Source organism: Salarias fasciatus, chromosome 15, assembly GCF_902148845.1.
Source record: "Salarias fasciatus chromosome 15, fSalaFa1.1, whole genome shotgun sequence".
Lineage (NCBI taxonomy): Eukaryota > Metazoa > Chordata > Actinopteri > Blenniiformes > Blenniidae > Salarias > Salarias fasciatus.
Window position 1 is genome coordinate 22,825,764 of NC_043759.1, and position 19,517 is coordinate 22,845,280.

General features: G+C 47.0%; 1 protein-coding gene across 2 annotated transcripts in view; it reads right to left on the reverse strand.

The window, feature by feature from the left end:
- The window catches only part of ches1 (checkpoint suppressor 1), a 78,552-nt gene that overhangs the window by 21,845 nt on the left and 37,190 nt on the right, over positions 1-19,517 (reverse strand). For both annotated transcript variants that reach the window (XM_030109533.1, XM_030109532.1), the window contains one exon: positions 7,505-8,104. In XM_030109533.1, the coding sequence (XP_029965393.1) occupies positions 7,505-8,086 (582 nt within the window). In that variant the 5' untranslated portion in view covers positions 8,087-8,104. The remainder of the gene's footprint in view (positions 1-7,504; positions 8,105-19,517) is intronic.

A 19,517-nucleotide genomic window follows, 5' to 3' on the forward strand; every position in this document is an offset into this window, starting at 1 on the left:
TCAGTCGCAGGGGCAGAATGTGCGTATTGATCCCGGGCTGAAAAGAGCCTCTGATGAAAAGCCTTATTTCCTCCGGTTCGAGTCGTGTTGGTGGGAAACTACCTTGAATGGAAGTTTTTCAGGGACGATTGAGCCCATTAAGAAGATGAAACATAAGAGGTGCGCTCATATCTGAAAGGTTGGGAAGATTTGTTGATGATCCGTAATCTGGATCATTAAATGACTCAACAGCGATTCCCTCCTCGCAACTTCAATTGAAGCCTTAAATGAGATTTCAACTCGAATGTCTGTACTTTCTTGGCGCTTGGCTCCCAGAAAGTTCCTGGCTGCGCGGCAGGACCGCCGAGGAGTGTGACCGTATTCTAAAAAAACAGCTCAGTAAGATTGTCTTTCAGCTCAGAGATGAAATGAGATTAAAAGACACGTATGATGCCCAGAGAGCGGCACGCCACTCAGAGTAAGAGGCTTTGTTGTCCACTACATTTACGGGCTTGATATGACTTAACCTATGGCGCCGAGCTGACGCATCACCACGGCACGCCGCTCCGTGATGGACGCTTCCACACAGGCGGCGCTAAAACCTGATTAACCTGCTGTGACACAAGGATCTACCATTACAGACTGTGCATATACAGCCCCGCAAACAGGCGGATTAACAGCATATAGCATGTTGTGGGAGTAGAACCGACACACATGAGGCAAAGAGGAAGCCTAAAGGTGTCGGAAATTGACGTTTCTCTCTGCAACTTGCAGCAACTCTTTCCCCATGTGGTTCTGATTTGGTGAAAAGAGGTTTTCTTTTTTTTTTTTGTTTCTTTTTCGTTCCTCCACTAGTTTGTGCTTCTCATGCAACCGTCGTTTCTCAGGTTTGCAGCAGTGATTACAGTTTTCCCAGAGATGAATCCTGAGCTCCCTGGGAGCCTCTCACACCTGCCATTCGGACTGATTAATGCGAAAACCTCCAATAATATAAAAGCAAGCGTTTCACGGCTGGACTCTCGCCGGTTTTCTAAATTTGCCAGACGGTTGTAGCTGCCCGAGCATTTGCTGTGACCAATAAAAAAAGTCATTTATCCAAAACATGCATTAGCTTAGCAGTTATGGTAAAAAATGTTTAGCTGGTTTGTGTTCATATATTCTCATTCTAATACGATACGAAAACACAAAAATGAAGCATTTTCGTAAACAGAGCCTTACAGATATTAAATGAGGTTGGTCAGTGTGACTAATCCCCCCAAAACGTTTAACTTAGACGAGCAGATTAGCCCAAAAGCATGAAAAACTCTAAGAGAGCAGAGAAAATGTATCACAGCACACGGCTTTAACCTCCTGAAGCCGTCACCTTCAATAAAGTAAAGTGAGAAACACATCTCATCAGGCTGAGGCGCCTGACAGCTCCGTAGTAATGTCACGCAGCTGCACGGCGTTCAGCTGCCTCCTGAAAATACACATAAATTACTTTCACTAACTGAGATTCCTGGTGTCAGCTATTGGCCCGGCAGGATTTTACCGTGTGTCTGACTAATGCAGGTCTGTAAATGTAACTTTCGCTGGCCGTGAGCTGCTGTCAGTACGCTACAATAAATAACTGACCACAATAAAGAATTTGCAATTTACAAAAACAAGATATTGGAATAAAAGAAGTTCGAAAAAAAACCACTGGAGAGAAAGACGCTCACATCTCACATCTGTTCACATATTTACAGTCACCACGTCTTTTGGATTGAAAGACCCCGAACAGCCCGGGTTCGAACCGGGGTTCTTCTCACTTTGAGATGAAACAATACTTCGTGAAGAACACCTCCTGTCAAATATACTAATTAGCACAGCCTGAAACTGTTTCCAGGGCTGGTTTGCATTTCAAAGTCGATCACGCTGTGACTCAGGTCGGTTTTCTTTGTTTATTACACACCGATTGTCAAAACTCGTCCTCTTCCTACATCTGTTTCTTGACTTTACCGCAGCTCTCGTCTCAGATTCAGGCGTCACTGCAACGACGTCTCATATATGAAGTTTCACAATCAGAAATATTAAAACGTGCAGAGAAGCAAACTTTTTGGAAGTTCATCTAAATGCAACGTAAAGAGCGAATGAAAACTTGTTTGTGGAGGGAAACAGCCCGGCTGTCACCGGGTGAAGCTAGAGGTGACACACTCAAGTGAGTCTCAGATTACCAAACTGCTTGTTCCCTCCGCTGCGATTTCATAAGAGGCTTTGGGAGATAGATCGCCCTGTGTGTGTGTGTGTGTGTGTGTGTGTGCGCCCACATCTGTGTGTGTGTCGTGCTGTTATAACACCGATCTCCAGCGCTGATCCACAAGTCTGAGGGCAACAGCACTTGTCATTATAGCATGTCATTCAGCACAGTACGGAATCCTGTTTGTAAACAAAGCCATGGCAACCATGGGACTCTCACGCTCTCTCTCTCCTCTGTCTCGCAAGTTTGCACTCCCTCACACACACATACACGCACACACACACACACACGCACACACACACACACACACACACACACACACGCTTACTCTAAACTAGTCCCCATCATGTCATCTGCCTGGATATGACCCAGAAATACAGCCACTGGAACAAATAGGCCACTGTCATATTAATCTCCACCTCTGTAAATTGATGGAAATATAATTTGGTGCGTTCACAGTAAGCCATGTCTCCTCCGCTCCCCCCACCTCCCTCTCTCTCTCTCTCAGTCTACCCACTCGCGACGCGATGACTTGACCTCCCCTCCACCAAATCCCTTGTCTTTCTTCTCGTTGCACGACGAGCGGTGAGTAAAACATAATGCAGCATAAAGGGAAATATCTTACACCCTGTAATTGCACGCTCAATTCAGAAAGGCATCAACACGTAAAGCTTTAAAAAAAAAAAAAAAAGAGAGAGGGAAAGCAGGGGGGGGGGAAGGTGCATTCACATGCAGATATTCTCAGTGAAAAGCTCTGAATGGCAGAGTCTGACTAAAATTACAGAGATTCTGTAATTGCAGCTTCAGATAAAGCACAGCACTTGGCAGGTAGAGTAAGAGTCTGCAGAGATGTGCCCTCATTTCTACACCGACACCACACTCGCACGTGTGTGTGTGTGAGAGCCCTTTTAAGCATTCATGCATGGTTGCGTGTGTGTGTGTGTGTGTGTGTGTGTGTGTGTGCACTTGTTTGTTTGTGTGTCAGACGCGCCCTGTCGATGTGTGTGTGTGTGTGTGTGAGCGGCTTTGGGGATGCGTGCGGGAGAAAGGGGAATAGATTTGAAGGGTTAATTAGCGTGCTGTCTTAAACAGTGTGCAGCGACAGGAAGACAAGACGAGCTGTCCTTGCCAAACTCACCTCTGCAGATGCTACACACACACACACACACACACACACACACACACACACACACACACACACACACACACACACACACACACACACACACACACACACACACACACACACACACGCAAACGAGCACATATGTGCCTATAGCACAAGAGGAGGAGGTATAGTTTTTCTCCCCCACTCAACACCTCAGTGCCCATTTGAAGCTCTTGCACACACACACACACACACACACTCACGCACACACACACACGCCTAACTCAGTAAAGCCAAATCAGTTTTCCCGTTGCTACAGCAACAGCATACTTTTATGTCAACTGCAACCTTGTTACTATGGAGATATGTATACAAGAGAAACTCTGCGCCGTCGTAGTCAAGGGCCAGATGACAGGGTGTGTGCGCACACACACACACACACACACACACCGAGTACGGATTCTTCATCCGTTTCTCTCCTACACACACACACATTCTGGAGGAAGAGTTCAGACATTCACACGCTGGTCAAGGAAAGCGCGAGGAGTTCTCATATCCTGCAGGATAATCTCAATCGGCTGAGCGCGCTCGGCTCGCATTGATCCTCGCCGTTTGTCCCCCGCCCCCCAACACCCCCGGGCGAGATGAAATCCGAAGTCTGTCGGCATCTGTGTTATTAAATCCTCCAGTATTAATTTAGCGCTAATTGAGTGAGGGATTCATCACCCCCCCCCCCCCCCCACCCCCCCCCCACCCCCCCGTTTACCCGGAGCCTTTAATGGAGTAAAATCTGGATGGGGAAAGCCAGTATAAAAAGACTGTATCAAGACTTAAATCAAAAGCGAAACGCTGTTCCCAGTGGGGAAGCACAGAACGTCAGAGTGAAAGAGAACTATGAAAGCAAGAGATCATCAACTATTGATAAGGCTGAATCTGGTACAGCTGTAGACAAAATACAAAATATGTTTGACTTCAAGTTGGATATGCCTGCAAACTGCTGATAACCGTCTGCCGGTGGAAGAAGTGAGGAACCACGCCGTGGTCTGGTCTTCACCGCCGGGTCACGGCGATGGCATAAACCAGGAGCGAGGAGCGATTTCTGTTAAGGAGGGAGGTCACTCCTGCTTTTCTGGTGAGTCACTGCTCCATTCAAGCGTTCCGACAAAGGCCCCATTCGCACCTGGCATTTAAAAGCATTTTGGGGTGATTGGACTTTGATAGCGCAGGATTTGACCACATAAAAGTATGAGTGTAAATGGACCCGTGACGCAGCGAGGACGGATATAATCACCCGGCCGTCTTTAGAGGCGCTCAGGGACGCATCGTGACCACGTCGGCGAATGAGCGCAGCTCCACCGCCGAGCCGTGAAACACAGGTTCTCACCGCCATCCTCTTCCTCAAAACCATTCCTGAGCACCGGTGCACGCTGTTTTTCTTCACACTACTTATGTTTTTTGCAAGTAAAATTAAAAAAAAAAAAAAAAAAATTGGAGACACACTTGTAGATTTGACATCTGTAAAGCTACAGTTTGGTTTGTTTCTTATGATGGGGAATATTATGAGACATATTATGATTGAGACATATATCCACAACTTTCAACCCCAGAATGCTGCTATAGGCCCACGGGAAAACATCCATTATGACCGTATTTCACTTAAAAACAACAAACCTGCTACACAGCAGGGTTTACTTGAAAGTGAAAAGTAGAAAAGAGCGAGAGAGCTCCAGAAAGCGGTGCGAGTGTCTTCTGTGAAACTGCTAACGCCATGAAATAAAACAAAGAGAGGTAAAAGTGGGTAAAAAAAACACAATGGCCAGAGCTGGAAGAACTCTTGTCGATGGTGCATCTGGGTAAAGAAAACCTCCTCATGGAGCATTTTTGGCCAAAGTGACTAACGGGTCAGAAGAGTGTGTGATGCGTTCAGGGATGCGATGAGCAATCGCGAGTCACCTGCTTCTCAGAACTGAGCTCATTTGATAACAGCTGGACAAAGTGTTAGACCTCAGCTGGGTCTGGATGGGGCTGAACACTGCTGCCTCACAGCAAGAACATCCCTGGTTCGATTCCAGGCTCGGAGGGCCTTTGGCTTCCTCTCTCTGCATATGCGCTTTCTCCAATTACTCCGGTTTCTTCCCGGAGAGACGGGGACATGTCTCTTTGCGTTTGCCCCACGACAGACGAGCCATGTGTCCGTGTCTCTCGCACAGCGCCGGTCGGGATCCACTCCAGCTCCTCATGGCCCCACGCTGGGTATTGCAGTCAAGAAAACCCACTGATGAATCTCAACGTGCAAATATCAACAATTCATAATCGTCTAAGGTGCAAACGGAGTCCAAGACTTTGCACTCACACCATATTGACCTGGACACAAGACAAGGTTTTAAATAAAACCGGCCTTTGAAACGGTGGGGGGTCTCTTCTGTTCAAAGGCTGTGTTCTGTTGGCCACATCAGATATTCCTTTTGATTGATAAAGTACAAATGTTCAACACGGACGGCTGAATTAAGGGTTTTTTGTTGCTTTAATATCACTGCGCTACTGGAGTCTGTTTGTAGTGCGTCTGTTGGACTCGTGAGCGCCTGGTTGGCCCCGTCTGACCTGCAGGAGTTTCTGAAAGCCCCCCCTCACCCCCCCAAACGTGTTCTACCGCTACAATGGTTATAAATTCCAAAGGAGGGGAAATGAGTTCATATAGTCTCCTGACATTTTTACTGCCAAAATGAAGGCGGTAGAAGAGCTGTCAAACAAATAAGAGTTATGAGAGGCACAGGTGACGCGCTGAAAGAGACGGAGCTGATCAACTTCCACCGAAGAGACAAATTCAGGGAAATACCAGGAATGCCTGACCCCGTGGTTCTGCCGCGGCGCCGTGGGCGGGGCGCCTTTCGCCGGCATAACAAATGTGGAATATTCACACAGGTGCAGCGCAGCGTAAAGTAAATCAGGTAGCACTCAATCACTCTCCCAGACACGCCGGCTGTAAAATGCCGAGTTTACTCATTCATCCGTCCATCGCTCAGACCTTGCTTTATGCGGTCCGGGGTTACGGGGAGACTGGAGCCAATTCGGGCTCACTTCACGGACAAGATAGGCACAGTCTGGACAGGTCACAGGTCAGCCAGGCTATTTGAGTCTCAATTTAAATTAAGATGGAGAGACAATAAAAATGTAAATGACTTGGAATCTTTCTTATGGGTTGGGGAATGAACGGCAGGAGCTTCAGTCGCGAAAACATCGTAACGAGCAGGAGATTTCATTCATAGGCTGCAGATTCTCTCTTCCCCTTAAAAGACGTTCTGAACATCTTACTTTTTCTCATTTCTATAGTTATGGGAATGGTCGTCTCTCCAAATATGACAATGACCCCATTTGAAGGGCGTCGGGGATCAGGGATAAAAAAAACGATGTGAATCAAATATTCCTCAATAAATATTCAGCCGGCCTGAACAGAACTGAACACCAATCTTTAGGTTCAAGGCTGACAAGTCTCTCCATTAATATCAGAGTATCAAAAAGTATATATTATTTATGTATGGTGGCATATTCTTGCCAGGGTTGTAAGTATTTAAGCCAATAATCTTTTGTAAGCATTTCTGCCTTGGTTATTCCTCTGCTTTGTCAAAAGACTTTAAAGATGATGGACATAAATCACCATATTTTAAGTTCTAGTCAAACAGCAAGAGAGCTGAGAAACCAAATGCTGTAAAATAAGTCTAAACGTGATGGCTGCACTCGTACACTGATGTTATTATCGGGGTCAGTTTCCAGGCTGCCTGAAAATGCCTCTTTATGTTGCTCAGTTTCCACATTAAAACAAGAGAGCTTTCCAGTGTGGATGATGAGCTAATATTTACTACAATATTTTCCCCCCAACCAACAAAACAATGGGCTGTTCAGTGATGAATATTTCATTGACCTTATTACATGAATTGGAAACACTTGTTAGTCTCTTGCAGCCGTGAAGCGATGCTCCACACGGCCGTGCAGAGTCGCACGATTTCCAGATTTCCAGATTAAAAGAAAAAAAAAAAAAAGAAAAGATCAAGACACAGTAAATGAGATGCAAACGAAACAGGACAACAATCCTGAAGGTCAAACCTGTAAGACGACTTCATTTGCTACTCCAAGAGCGAGGTCAATCGATACCCAGCCCCCAGCTCCAGGCAAAGTAAATAGTATCGGATTGAGTTCTTTACCTGGCTGCGATCTTTATCCACTTTCTTGAAGCACTTGTTGAGTGACAGATTGTGGCGCACTGAGTTCTTCCAGCCAGTGGGGGCGCTTGCAAAGTAAGGGAAGTGCTCGAGAATCCAGCCGTAGATATCCTTCACCGGCAGCCGCTTGTTCGGAGCGTCCTCGATGGCCATGAAGATCAAGCAGCTGAAGGAGTACGGAGGTTTTCGGTTGGCCCCCGCCGTCAAGTCGTACGCCGAGTGCGCGTCGCCCAGCAGGGGGTCGTCCGGCGAGGGGGACGAGGAAGAGGGCGAGCGCGGGTGCTGGCCGTCGGGGTCCTGCAGAGGCGAGACGCTACGCAGCCCGGAGTGGCTGAAGCTGTTGAGGAGGTCCGTGCTCTCGTGGAGCCAGGAGAGGCTGGTGAGTTCCTCGTCCTCAGCCTTGGAGAAGGAGGCGGACAGGGAGAGGGAGAGGTCGGCCGCCTCGGCCTCGGACGCCGCCGTGGCCGCGTCGCCCTGCCGGTACGGCGGGCTCATGCCCTGCGAGGCACTGGCTCCACTACTGGGGCTCTGGGCCTTCTTACTGGGGGGCATGGTGGGTCCCATCCAGCCCAGGGCGCACTCCTACAGAGCGGGACAAGAGAGGAGGAAGCAGAGGGTGGGGGAAGAGAAGGAGAGAAAACAAACAAGATCAGGGTGTGAAAGACCAAAGGGTGGAGGCAGGCAGCAGGATCTGGACCACCTTCCCAATTAGGCTGCCATCACCCCTGTTCTCGGGGGCTTTCTATCCAATTCTGACTGGCAACGCAAATTTAGTGCTTCATTGCTTAAGGAAAGCTGGCCTTGTACAACTACCCTCTAATTACTAGCGTACCAGCAAAGTATTGACATTACAAGGGGTTGCTGTCATAACATATGAATGGTGTTAAAGGTCTAATGGATGCAGGGTCACAGAAACTAGGCCAGCGATTTAACAACTCAACAACGGCAGAAAATTAAATTGTCAAGGGCGGCGCAATAAACGAATAAACTTTTAGCCCCTTGATTTACAACAGTAGAAACAGCATCCAGTGTTCGTTCCACAGCGGGGCATCAGTAGCCAGAGACGATCACGATCGGGACGCGTGCCAAGGAAAGAAACAAATTACGAGCGCGAGTTCAAATCCATCCCCGTCCTAATCAGACCGAGTCATTCCGCTAACATTAGAGCGGCGCTCGTTACACGCCGGCACGGCGCCGTAATTGAAGGGGAACGGGCCCCGAGTATCACACCACAATCAGGAGGCTCACTGCAGGGCCTTTGATTGTCCTCTAGCACAGACAGCTGTGGGAAGGGCCCCGGCAGCAGCTTCAGCAAAATGTAATCTGCTCCCCTCGCTCTCAACACGCTTCCCAGTCTAGACACACACATGCACAGAGCCTCGCCGGCGTTCATGCACACACACAGACACACACACTCTCACATATTTGTGTGGCTTGTGAGGACACTGATGGAGATAATGCTGTTTCAAGTCTGTGAACCCACTCAAACACATACTGAACTGGAACGCTGCATTACTGACAGTCAGTGCCTCAGACGCCGGGCCCTTCACTTAAATATTTACATGTTTAAGTCTCGTTTACGCAACGTTTTCAAGTGAACGTGGAAAACTTTTGTTACGCACTGTGTGTCCGTTTACGAGAGACGATGTAAGAAACTTTCTGAAAACAGCTCCTAAAGTGGAACTTTGGAAAACACTCCGACTGTGTTGCTTTCACGACGGTTTTCTTTGTTTTGGTTTTTTAGGATATCTTGGGTATGAAGCGGTAACACCCCCCCCCCCAGGCCTGCACGATATTAGCTCAACATGCAAGTTGCTTTGATGTTGCGGAGTGCTGCGGTATAAGTTGCGGTAAATAAACATTGATGTATAGGGTACTGATGATTTCTTTTTTGCCGTCGGGTTTAGTTGGACGCAAATTAACCGACTCGCATTGCTCTGATTTTTTTTTTTTTTTTAAATTACATGCAGCGTTTCAGAAGAGCCTGACCGCACCGTGCTTCCAAACACTTCACTGCGTTCACTCAAGCTTTAGAAATATGGATCACATCATAAAAAAAAATCCCACATTTTAACTCTGTGAAGCTTCAGAAGGGACGTGTGAATTTACAGGTTGATTCATATTTATGATGCTTCCTGATTCCAGCTTCGCCCTCTCCTCGAGAGCTTTACAAGTACACACTTGCGGCGGCATTCATTGACATAATACGTTCATCTGCACCTCACCGCGACCTGCCCTTGCTCATATCGAGTGCCTAACTCTATAACTCGATGCCCTTCTGAACTCTGACCTCATTGTAATCCTGACCTTTAAGCAGCGGCGTAAACAATCGGAGGAGTGAGGATCTTCCACCGTTTCATAAAACCATCCACGATCCACACTCGGCTCAACCGGCATGCACGTGAGCTCCATGCATGTATGCACTCGCCGGGTATTTAATACTGTTATGAAACTGTGAGCACAGACATGCATGCACGCATGAGAGCACTCTCTCTCTCTCTCTCACACACACACACACACACACACACACACACACACACACACCAGCGGGCATTAGGACGCCAGGATTAAATCTAGATATGTTCTGGCCGGCCCCTGTGTGGCGCGATCGCTCTCTAATCCAAGGTGATCATCGGCCGATCTGTCCCCTCACTCCGCGTGATTGACTGACAGCTGTCACCCGTGGCAACCCCGCCGTGCCCTGACAACTGTCAGCTCGCTACCGCTCCGGCCGCCGTGTCGCCATGGCAACAGAGCAAAACAACCCATCTCCCCTCTGCTGTTCTGTCGTGTTCCTCCTCCCTTCCTCCTCTCCCAGCCTGTCACTCTGCCACCTATCTCCTCGTCTCCTGTCTTTGTTTTTTTCCCCCTTCCACTTTTCCAACCAGCCGCGGAAAACTTCACTTAACGGCGCTGATAGGCTGGAGTGGAGGGACCGGGCTAAATATAGAATTGTGAATTATAGCTGCTGTGCTGTTGCTCCGGTATTGTTGGCCAGCCTATAGCCACGCCGCTGCTCCAGCGCATCACAGACGTACACACACAGACACCGGACGCTCGTCCTGTTTCGTAGGACCAGGTAACACCAAGACATTTTAGATCATGAGCACGACAAGTGTCGGGGACATAATAAATGTTCTAAGTGGAGGACGCTAAAATATTTGCTCTACTGCTGTTTAAAATCTGCACAAAATATGATATTTTATAAAGCTCTTTAACTCACCTCTGAACTAACTTTGCAATACAAAAGAAATACAGGCATAGTATAAGAAAGTCCAAGCAAAGAAAGTGCAAAATCAGCAAATATAAAGTCTGCTGCATAACACAATGAGAGAAATGATAGTAATGGAAAATACAACACGTTTAGATGATACAGCTTTAATCAGGGTACGATATGGACTGAAAACAGCAAAAAAAAAATCTTTGTCGAAATTCAAAAGTGTTTGGAATAAATATGATTGTGTAAAGAAAAGAAAATTCATTTGTTCATTGTTTGTTACGGAAACTGAAACCTGGATGAGCTGCTGGCGACAACATCTTGACTTTCAGAATGCAGGAAATCTGGAAATCACCTGAAATACCTTCTCAGAGGCGAACAGGTGTTCTGACAGAGTTTATAGTTTCATTCATTGTTGACAGCCCAGGTTGTTCTCATCACTGTGAGAATGACATGATAAGTAATTAGAAAATAATCTAAATACTGGCTACTTCGACAACAACCTACATCAAAAATCTAATCGGCCTTTTTGTAAGCAGGTTTACGTTTATCATTTCATGACTGGACATCGATGCAATTTTTCTCATATTTTGTCATTATTTTAAGTCAACTTTGGTGGGAAAAAAAACGGAAGTTGACATAAAACCAGCTCGTTTCCTCGCTAAATGCTGTCAAGTTATCCAATATGGCGGCGCCATTGACGCACAATCCAGCAACAAATGCAGCGTCTATGCACGTTTTCGATGCATCCCACTGTCTCCGCAGTAAGAAGAAGAAGAAGAAAAAAAAAGTGCGGCTTGACGAAGCTGAATGTCTTTGATCTGGTTCCCGCTCTTCCTCCTGGCTTCTCTCCCCTTCTTCCTCGCTTGCCGCGCTGTCTGACAGCGTGCGCGCTCATTCAACAAGCTGTACCTGTCTGAGGTACAGCGTTGTTGCACCAATATTGACATTGAGCATAATGAATTCAAATTGCCCCGGCGACGATCGCGCCGCCGCTGAAAATAGTGAGCACATAATCAAAGGGATGGGCGAGGTGGGATGAGGGTGTTTGACAGGCTTTTCAAGGCGCGCGCGGCTCCTCGTGCGAGCGCGCTTTTGAAGGGCTCGTCACGGCGCGCACGCATGTGTGTGTGTTTGTCTTGTGAGGGGAAGAAAGGGCATTGTGGTGACATTGTTCCTAGCAGGAGTCCGCTGGAATGTGGAGCTCAGTGACGAGCAGATTCACACAAAGAGATCCAAACCCCCGACGGCAGATGATCGCTTTCACGTTCACCGCTTCCTTACACTATATTTTAGATAAACTTTAAGCTTCTCTCTCAAGAAGAGGGAGGTTACTGCATTATTTCGAGAGCTCACGAGAACGACGACTTCTTCTACCCGAGAGCGTCAGGCAGCGGTTATCAGAGCAGATTTCACGATAAAATCAAATTATTTTGTGAGTGAAATGGAGATTAATTAAAACAAAACCAACAAACAGATTGGCCGGATCAACGATTGAAAGCCTGGAACAAGAAGAAAACTGCAAAATACATTCTTTAAATACCAACAGGCATTAATACTGAAAACACGACGGAGGAGAAACAACTGGCTGCATTAAGATCCCACATGTGCTCAGCAACGGTAAAAGTTGAACCTCTTAAGCAAAACGCGACTTTCTATATTCTCCTGGAGCTTGGCAACTTCACCGTCCGTATATTCACCATCGTTAATGTCTATAGCGTATTTTTCTCTCTGCATGTGTCTGTAGCTTCATCGAAAAGACCAAACAGCAGCAGCCACTCAGAAGTCTGAATGAAAGCACCGTTAAATCATCAAGATGATTGAGGACGGCCGAAGGTAAAAAAAACAGTCACGTGCAGAGACTCTTCAGCTCCGGAAACAGGTGCAGCACTATTTGTGGGGAAAAAAGGAATAAAACCTAACAGTCTCTCTTTGTGTCATTTTATCCAAACATTTGAAAATAACAAGCTTTTCAGCTCCTCGCGGAAGAAAAGTGTCATATCGTATCAGTGACGGTGATACCAGCTTTGGTGTTACTTGGTATCGGATCAAAACGGGGATTGGTGGCGTCGCACATCTCTGGCGGAGATGGCTCTGATGCTCTCTTTCTCTCCATCTCCTCTTCCTCCTCCTTGTTATGTTGCCATAGCGGCGAGGGGGCCATGAAACATTACGGCTGACAGTAAAGTCATCTCATTTTACTGTTGCTATGACAACAAACTCCTCACTGTTGGTTGGGGCCACTGCGAGCTGCCGCCCGAGCCTCGTGCCGGCGTGTGCGCATGTACGCGTGCATACGAGCGGGCGATGCACGTGTGTGTGTGAGTGTGTGTGTGTTTGTGAGCCACCGCGCCTCCCGTGGGCTCTCATAAAGCTTAACACACTTGCTCGGCTTTAAACAAACTTCCATGCAACTTGTGCAGCGGCCCCCCCTCAGGACCGACTGCGAAAGGACAAAGACAGATATCGCTCAACTTCAGACTAAATGATGCTCATTGCCAGCGTGTGTGCGCATGCGAATGTGTGTGAGTGTGTGTGTGTTAGAGGCATCCTCACATTTGTTTGACAGATGGGACTGTGCTATTCTCTCTGTCTTCTTCATTCTCTGGATCTCTTTTGTGTTTGCATGCTTTGTTTTGATTTGTGTTCGTCTCTGTTTGGCATGTCCACATTTGGCTTAGCGTGTGCATGTGTTTTCTTCTCCGTGTGTGCGAGTGTGTGTGTGTGTGTGTGTGTGTGTGTGTGTGTGTGTGTGCGTGTGTGTGTGTGTGTGCAATGGACTGTAAGTACACTCTCTGACTATCTGTCTAGTGAATTCTTGGTGCGAGGGTCTGTGCATACCAATACAACTCAAAGCAGCTGAAATGTGTAGCATGCCTCAGTTCTCATTGTAACCCCGACACACTACGCCCCATTAATATTAATTCTCAGCAACTTCTGCAGACCAAACAAACAAAACACTCTTATTTTGACGGGAGTCATTCGACTGAGAAGCGTTTCAGTAGCAAAGAAACATAACCGATGGAGATCTGTTTTTTTTTAAATAATTTTCAATAATTCTTTTCCAAAAGCGAACCACTAAATATCCCACATTTATTATAAATTGATTGTGAACATACAAATCAACCAAATTAGCAATGAGTTCAGGTGAAAACCTTCTGGGTGTGTGTTCACACGACAACACTGACTGTTTTGGTGAATGAGAAGGTTCTGGTCTCAGCTTCCTGAATGGAAGGCGGCAGGCAGGCAAGTCGTCTCTCTAAAATGATGAATGTGAAAAGAATTAATCTAAAAGGGAAAACCCGTCTCTGTGATCTCAGAGTCGGTGAGGGAAACACCACGGATTTCCTACAAAAGCATCCATCTCCTTTTCCCAAACAGCACTCCCACCTATAATTTGCAACCCAATTTTCACCCTTGTCTTGTAAAAAAAAAAAAAAGAAAAGAAAGAAAGACGACCGAAAAGCCAAACCTGAGCTAAATATATTTTTGGAGCAATTATATTTCTTTGGCCGGGGCTCAGCTCGCTGTGACTGTCTGACACAATATTGACAAATCTAAAGGTCTCATTTCCCAGCGTGCTGTTTAGTCCTGGCCTCTCAAAAGGCACAGCTATCAATGCATGTGACATGAATAGCAAAACACTCTTAAATCAACAACGTGGCTAATGAATGAGGACTGGCTGAACGCGCTATGGATGGAAATCATATCGAGGAACAGAGGAGCTGAAGTTTAAATGTAATGAGATGTGAGGGCTAAACGGGAACCACCGACGACATGCTGAATCTGAAAACTGAGTAACCTTGAAGTACCCCGAGCTACGACCCCCCCCTCAATGAAGCCTTGGTGGCGGGAGAGGAGAGGCCACCAGTGTCTGCACGGATGGGAGAAGGTTAAAGTCCTGGGAGAGCGGCGAGGGTGTAATGCTAATTCATGTGCTCTAATTGACAGAGTAATCATCTTACGCCGCATTCATGCTCTCGCAGATATTAGTCTAAATCACATGCTGCATTTACGTAATCCTCCCAAGATCTCCGGTCCCTGTTGGCGTCGTTTTTCTGTCTGACTTGCGGGCATTTTGTGTGAGTGTGTGTGCGTGCGTGTGTGTGTGTGTGAAGGCAGAAGCAACATTTCAATAACGTCCTTCATTTGGCTGTCTTGTACCGGTGTCTGCTGCAGCGTTAGCCAAACTGACTTTCAGCGAAATCCCCAAGTCATCAAATTACAGAGAAACACCCCCCCCCCCCCCCCCCCACGCCCACCCCCTCCCCCGCATCCTCCAAAACCCACATCAATGCAGAAATATTAAAATAAAACCAAGACGGGCTTGTGACACGCTGTCAGCGGCTCATTTATGTTGGGCTCTGGGCCTCGGCGGACTGCAGCGACTGTTACAACTTTGTCAGTTTGATCGCGGCTCCTGACATACGTCGCATGTCACATCCTGCTGCTCCCCGCTTCGCTGTCAGTCTGCAGCACACAGCCCAATAAAGCCAGTGCCATGAAAATAATCCCCATTTCCCAGCGACCACCCCCCCACCACACACACACGACCGAGAATGGAGTAGTAATAGCAGTGTAGAAGATAGCGGTAAAGAATGGAATAGCGGCTGGTTGGAGTTATTACTTTGCAGAGGGGGGTGAGCTGAACCTTGTGGCTCCTCTGGCCACAGTGATAAAGCAGAGAGTCAGATGCACCGAGGCAAAACTAATCTGGAGTTTTGATGACAAAAGGACGACCTTTATCCCTCCTACACATACGCCGGATGGATGGAAGAGGAGGAAGACCAAGACCAACAGAGGGAAGGAGAAAATGAGAACTCGCTCACAGCCTGGAAAATAATAACTTCTGCTACATATATGTCAACACCGTTTGTAGGGAGCCCAGTGATGTTCTCCATTTCAGCCCCGTGAAATCATCCCCCGGCCCTCCGCGTTTCCTGCTTTTCCCCGACGACAAATATCAGGGTTCCAGGGGGCTTTAAGGGAAGCAGTGCAAGACCAATCACATCCTATAAGGTCTGACTGCTTCTTCCTTTTATGTCATCCGCAGCAGCAAGGAGTTATGGAATAGAGGTCAGGGGTCAGGGTGTCCCCCGAGGACAGCTCCCGACCCCTCCGTCCCGCCCGCTGCTCTCGGCTGCCTGGCAACTGAAACAGTCGCGCACACAAGCTCGCCAGTTCACGTCTTTAGAGCTCGAATTTGAGAAAATATCGTCTTTCTGAAGAGAAATTTTAGGTACAAGTACTATAATCCAGACTTGTGTTCTCTCCTGAACATGTTGCCAATTATAGATCCTCCATGTTGTGAGGTGGTGTCGTCGTACGTTGTGATAACAAGACAAAAAAGCCTGGAGCCATTCTTCGGTCATCATAATGAAGAGAAGTGCTTCTAAGAGTCTCTACAGTTCTTACAGCTGAGAGTCGACACAAGAGGTGTTCAGCTCCTGTTTTGATGACACTCTTGAGTTTATTAATGAACGCAGCTAACAGGACAAAGACACAGTTATTGCCTCCAAACATGCTGGAGGCTGTGGCTTCAGTCAGATTTTCTTGAAACCTTGATCAGTTCTCCAAACTTCCTGCCAGAAAAGGCTGACGAGCCCGTTTCCACAAACCCTGGAATGAAGAGCAACTCTGGCTCACAGTTCCACAAGGTCTCTTACTTTGGATTTCCTTGACATTTTGACATCTTTCACCATGATTTCTGATGCCACTCCAGGGGTCCTGGGCCCCACGTTGAGAACCTCTGGCTTAACTTACTGAAAAAAACCAAGAGACATAAGAGTAAAACCTAGCAAAATCCAAAATGTTGAGGATCTAGAGAAGCATTCACTTAAGGGACATTTGGCTCATTATTAGCAGTGGATGACAGTCTGACCTTCCTGTGTTGAGTTTGCATGTTTTCCCTGGGTTATTATTATTTTTTTCCTCATTAATTTTGTTTCTTCAGACAGTCCAAAGCCGCGCACTTCTGCAAACTGTCGGTCTGCGTTGTCCCTGCAGTGCATCGGTGACCCTGCTTTTTTCAACAACGTCGACTTGGCTTGGCTCCAGCTCGACTCCGTCCAAGACGAGCTGGCACAGAGGACGGATGGATCAAGGCTCATCCATCGGCAGACAACGTGGAATTATGCGAGCAAAAATCCGAACGGCTTTCGTTAATAGTTCTCGAGATAGTTCAGTATTGACAAAAGTGGCGAACAAACAGGCCGACCCCTGGAGCCACGCTGCTGGCATGACTGAAATGTCAAGCATCCGCTGGTACCCGCATCTCAACTGTGAGGATGTTTTTCGAATAATTGAAAAACGGAACCTCTTTGGGTTTTGAACAGGAGGAAAAAGTCATTTGGAAATGTCACCTTGGGCTCTGGGAAATTGAATTCGACATATTTTACAACATTTTTTTTCTTTTTTTTTTTTTTTAACAGTATGTCTGAAACAATCAGGGGATTAATGAATAATGAAAACTGCCATTAGTTGCAGTTGTGCTACAACGTATGCTGTGACTGAAGTGAAGCATATCCATAATGTATTTGGTATAAGAGACTTAATTAATGGGTCCACTGTTAAAAGGGGTCGAGGCCCCTGCTCGCACCCTTAAAATTGTAAGTTTGAGTTCAAAGGCTGCACTGCCAGCGGATTAAACATTATCCCCTCTCTCTATTGGCAAACCAACTAAGGAGATAATAAGCACATGATATACAGTATATTTAGGGGAACTGAGCCCCAGAACTTTCAAGTTGAAAAATGACGACATAAAACTCATCAATGAGGCAGCTGTGAGAACAGCGTAGTGCCGTTTTACCAGAGAGAGAGAGCTCAGAAAGGACACCAGCAACGTATAGCGGGGGGGGGGGGGGGCATCAAATATTGCCAGTGAATTATTCAAGACAACACACAAGCGCGCACACACACACACACACACACACCCTTCGTTCTCCAAAGTAGGCTAACCAACAAAGCAAACAGACATTTGCGTCGGGCAAACACACAGTAAGTTTGGTGTGATTCATCAGCAGCCAACGATCATGAAGTCACGCTTAGCCTCACTCTCAGAGGATGGCGAACAATCAGACACACACACACACACACACACACACACACACACACACACACACACACACACACACACACACACACACACACACACACACACACACACACACACACACACGCACGCTCAGTCTCGTATTTCTATCCTTGTGGGGACCTTCCATTGACTCCCATTCATGTCTAGCCCCTAACCCTGACCCTTACCCTAACCCTAACCCACACCACAATAAAGCCTAACCCTAAAGAAATGTTTTTGCACTTTTACTTTTTTCAGTAACAACAACATGGTCAAGAAAACACTGTTTGTCCTTATTAGGACCGGAAAAAGGTCCCCACAAGGCACGGCGTTTCACGTTTTGCTATCCTTGTGGGGACATTTGGCCCCAACAAGGATAGAAATACGAGAACGCACACACAAGCACACACACACACACACACACACACACACACACACACACACACACACACACACACACACACACACACACACACACACACACACACACACACACACACACACACACACACACACACACACACACACACACACACACACACACACACACACACACACACATTTCCTGAGCTTCCCACCAAGGGACCAAAGTACCTCCAGGCTGCACACACAGAAACATACAAGTCACCTTCAAGCGTACACACTCCCAACCTTCATTTGCTTGTGTGTGTTTCAGGGTTAAAGCATGGTGTGTAAGGTCGGGTCAGGGTCACAGTCGCGGGGATGGTTAAGTCAAAACAATTAAAGTCACATTTATACGTGCATGTGCAGGAGTGCAAGTGCCACTGTTGTATCTGACAGTCAATATGGACTCTCACACAGGGGAACAGACCCAATTGCACAGATATTTCACGCTCCGTTTATATGACAACTTTTCAAGTGAAGATGCATCATTATTACATTTTCATTTCAGAAAGTTGTACATTTATGCAGCAGCATATAGAAAACGATATCCATTTGCACGTGCAGAAGAGCCATTTACTACGACCACGGCGTGCATGCACAGTAAGCCGCGTTTTCTCCTGTTTCCATGGAGACAGAGTGTGAGATTTTCAAAAAGTTGCCACTGCGGTGTCAGGGGGTTCGAGCGCTGCTGTTCTGTAAACAGAAACCCAAGATTTCTGTTCTCACCTGAAAAATATTGCACGGGACCAAATGCTTGATGCAGGTGATAATTTGCATGTTTTTAAGACTGAATGTATTGCTTTTTAGGGTTGGTCTAAGAATTGGATTGAAGAGTGTTTTCATGATTTTAAGTTGCTCTGCTAATCCTGTGCAGCACATTAAAGCTGCCTGGTGTGTGTGCAACCTGCTCTAAAAATAAAGCAGCACTGCCTTGTGGGGTCTCACCTTCTGTAAGTGGACTAAAATGATGGATCCCACCTATTAATAGTTTGCATGTATTTAAAGCTAAAGACGCGTCGGTTTGGGATTAGCTTAAGGTCGATGTCAGTCTGTGCAGGAGAGCTACGGAGCGAGAGGAGGCGCCAGGAAAACGAACGCGCTCAACAAAGAAGAATGCGAGTTTGTGAGTGGTGGTGGTCTGACTGTGAGGTCAAGCTTTAAAAAAAGCCCCGGCCCAAGGCTCATGGTTATGGTCATGACACACCGCAAAACCAACGTGCAATCACACGCCGCTCACTCGGCCGGCTACCGTTTGGAGGGAGTCTGGACGCCGTGCGCTCCCGATGCGGCATTTAGCATGT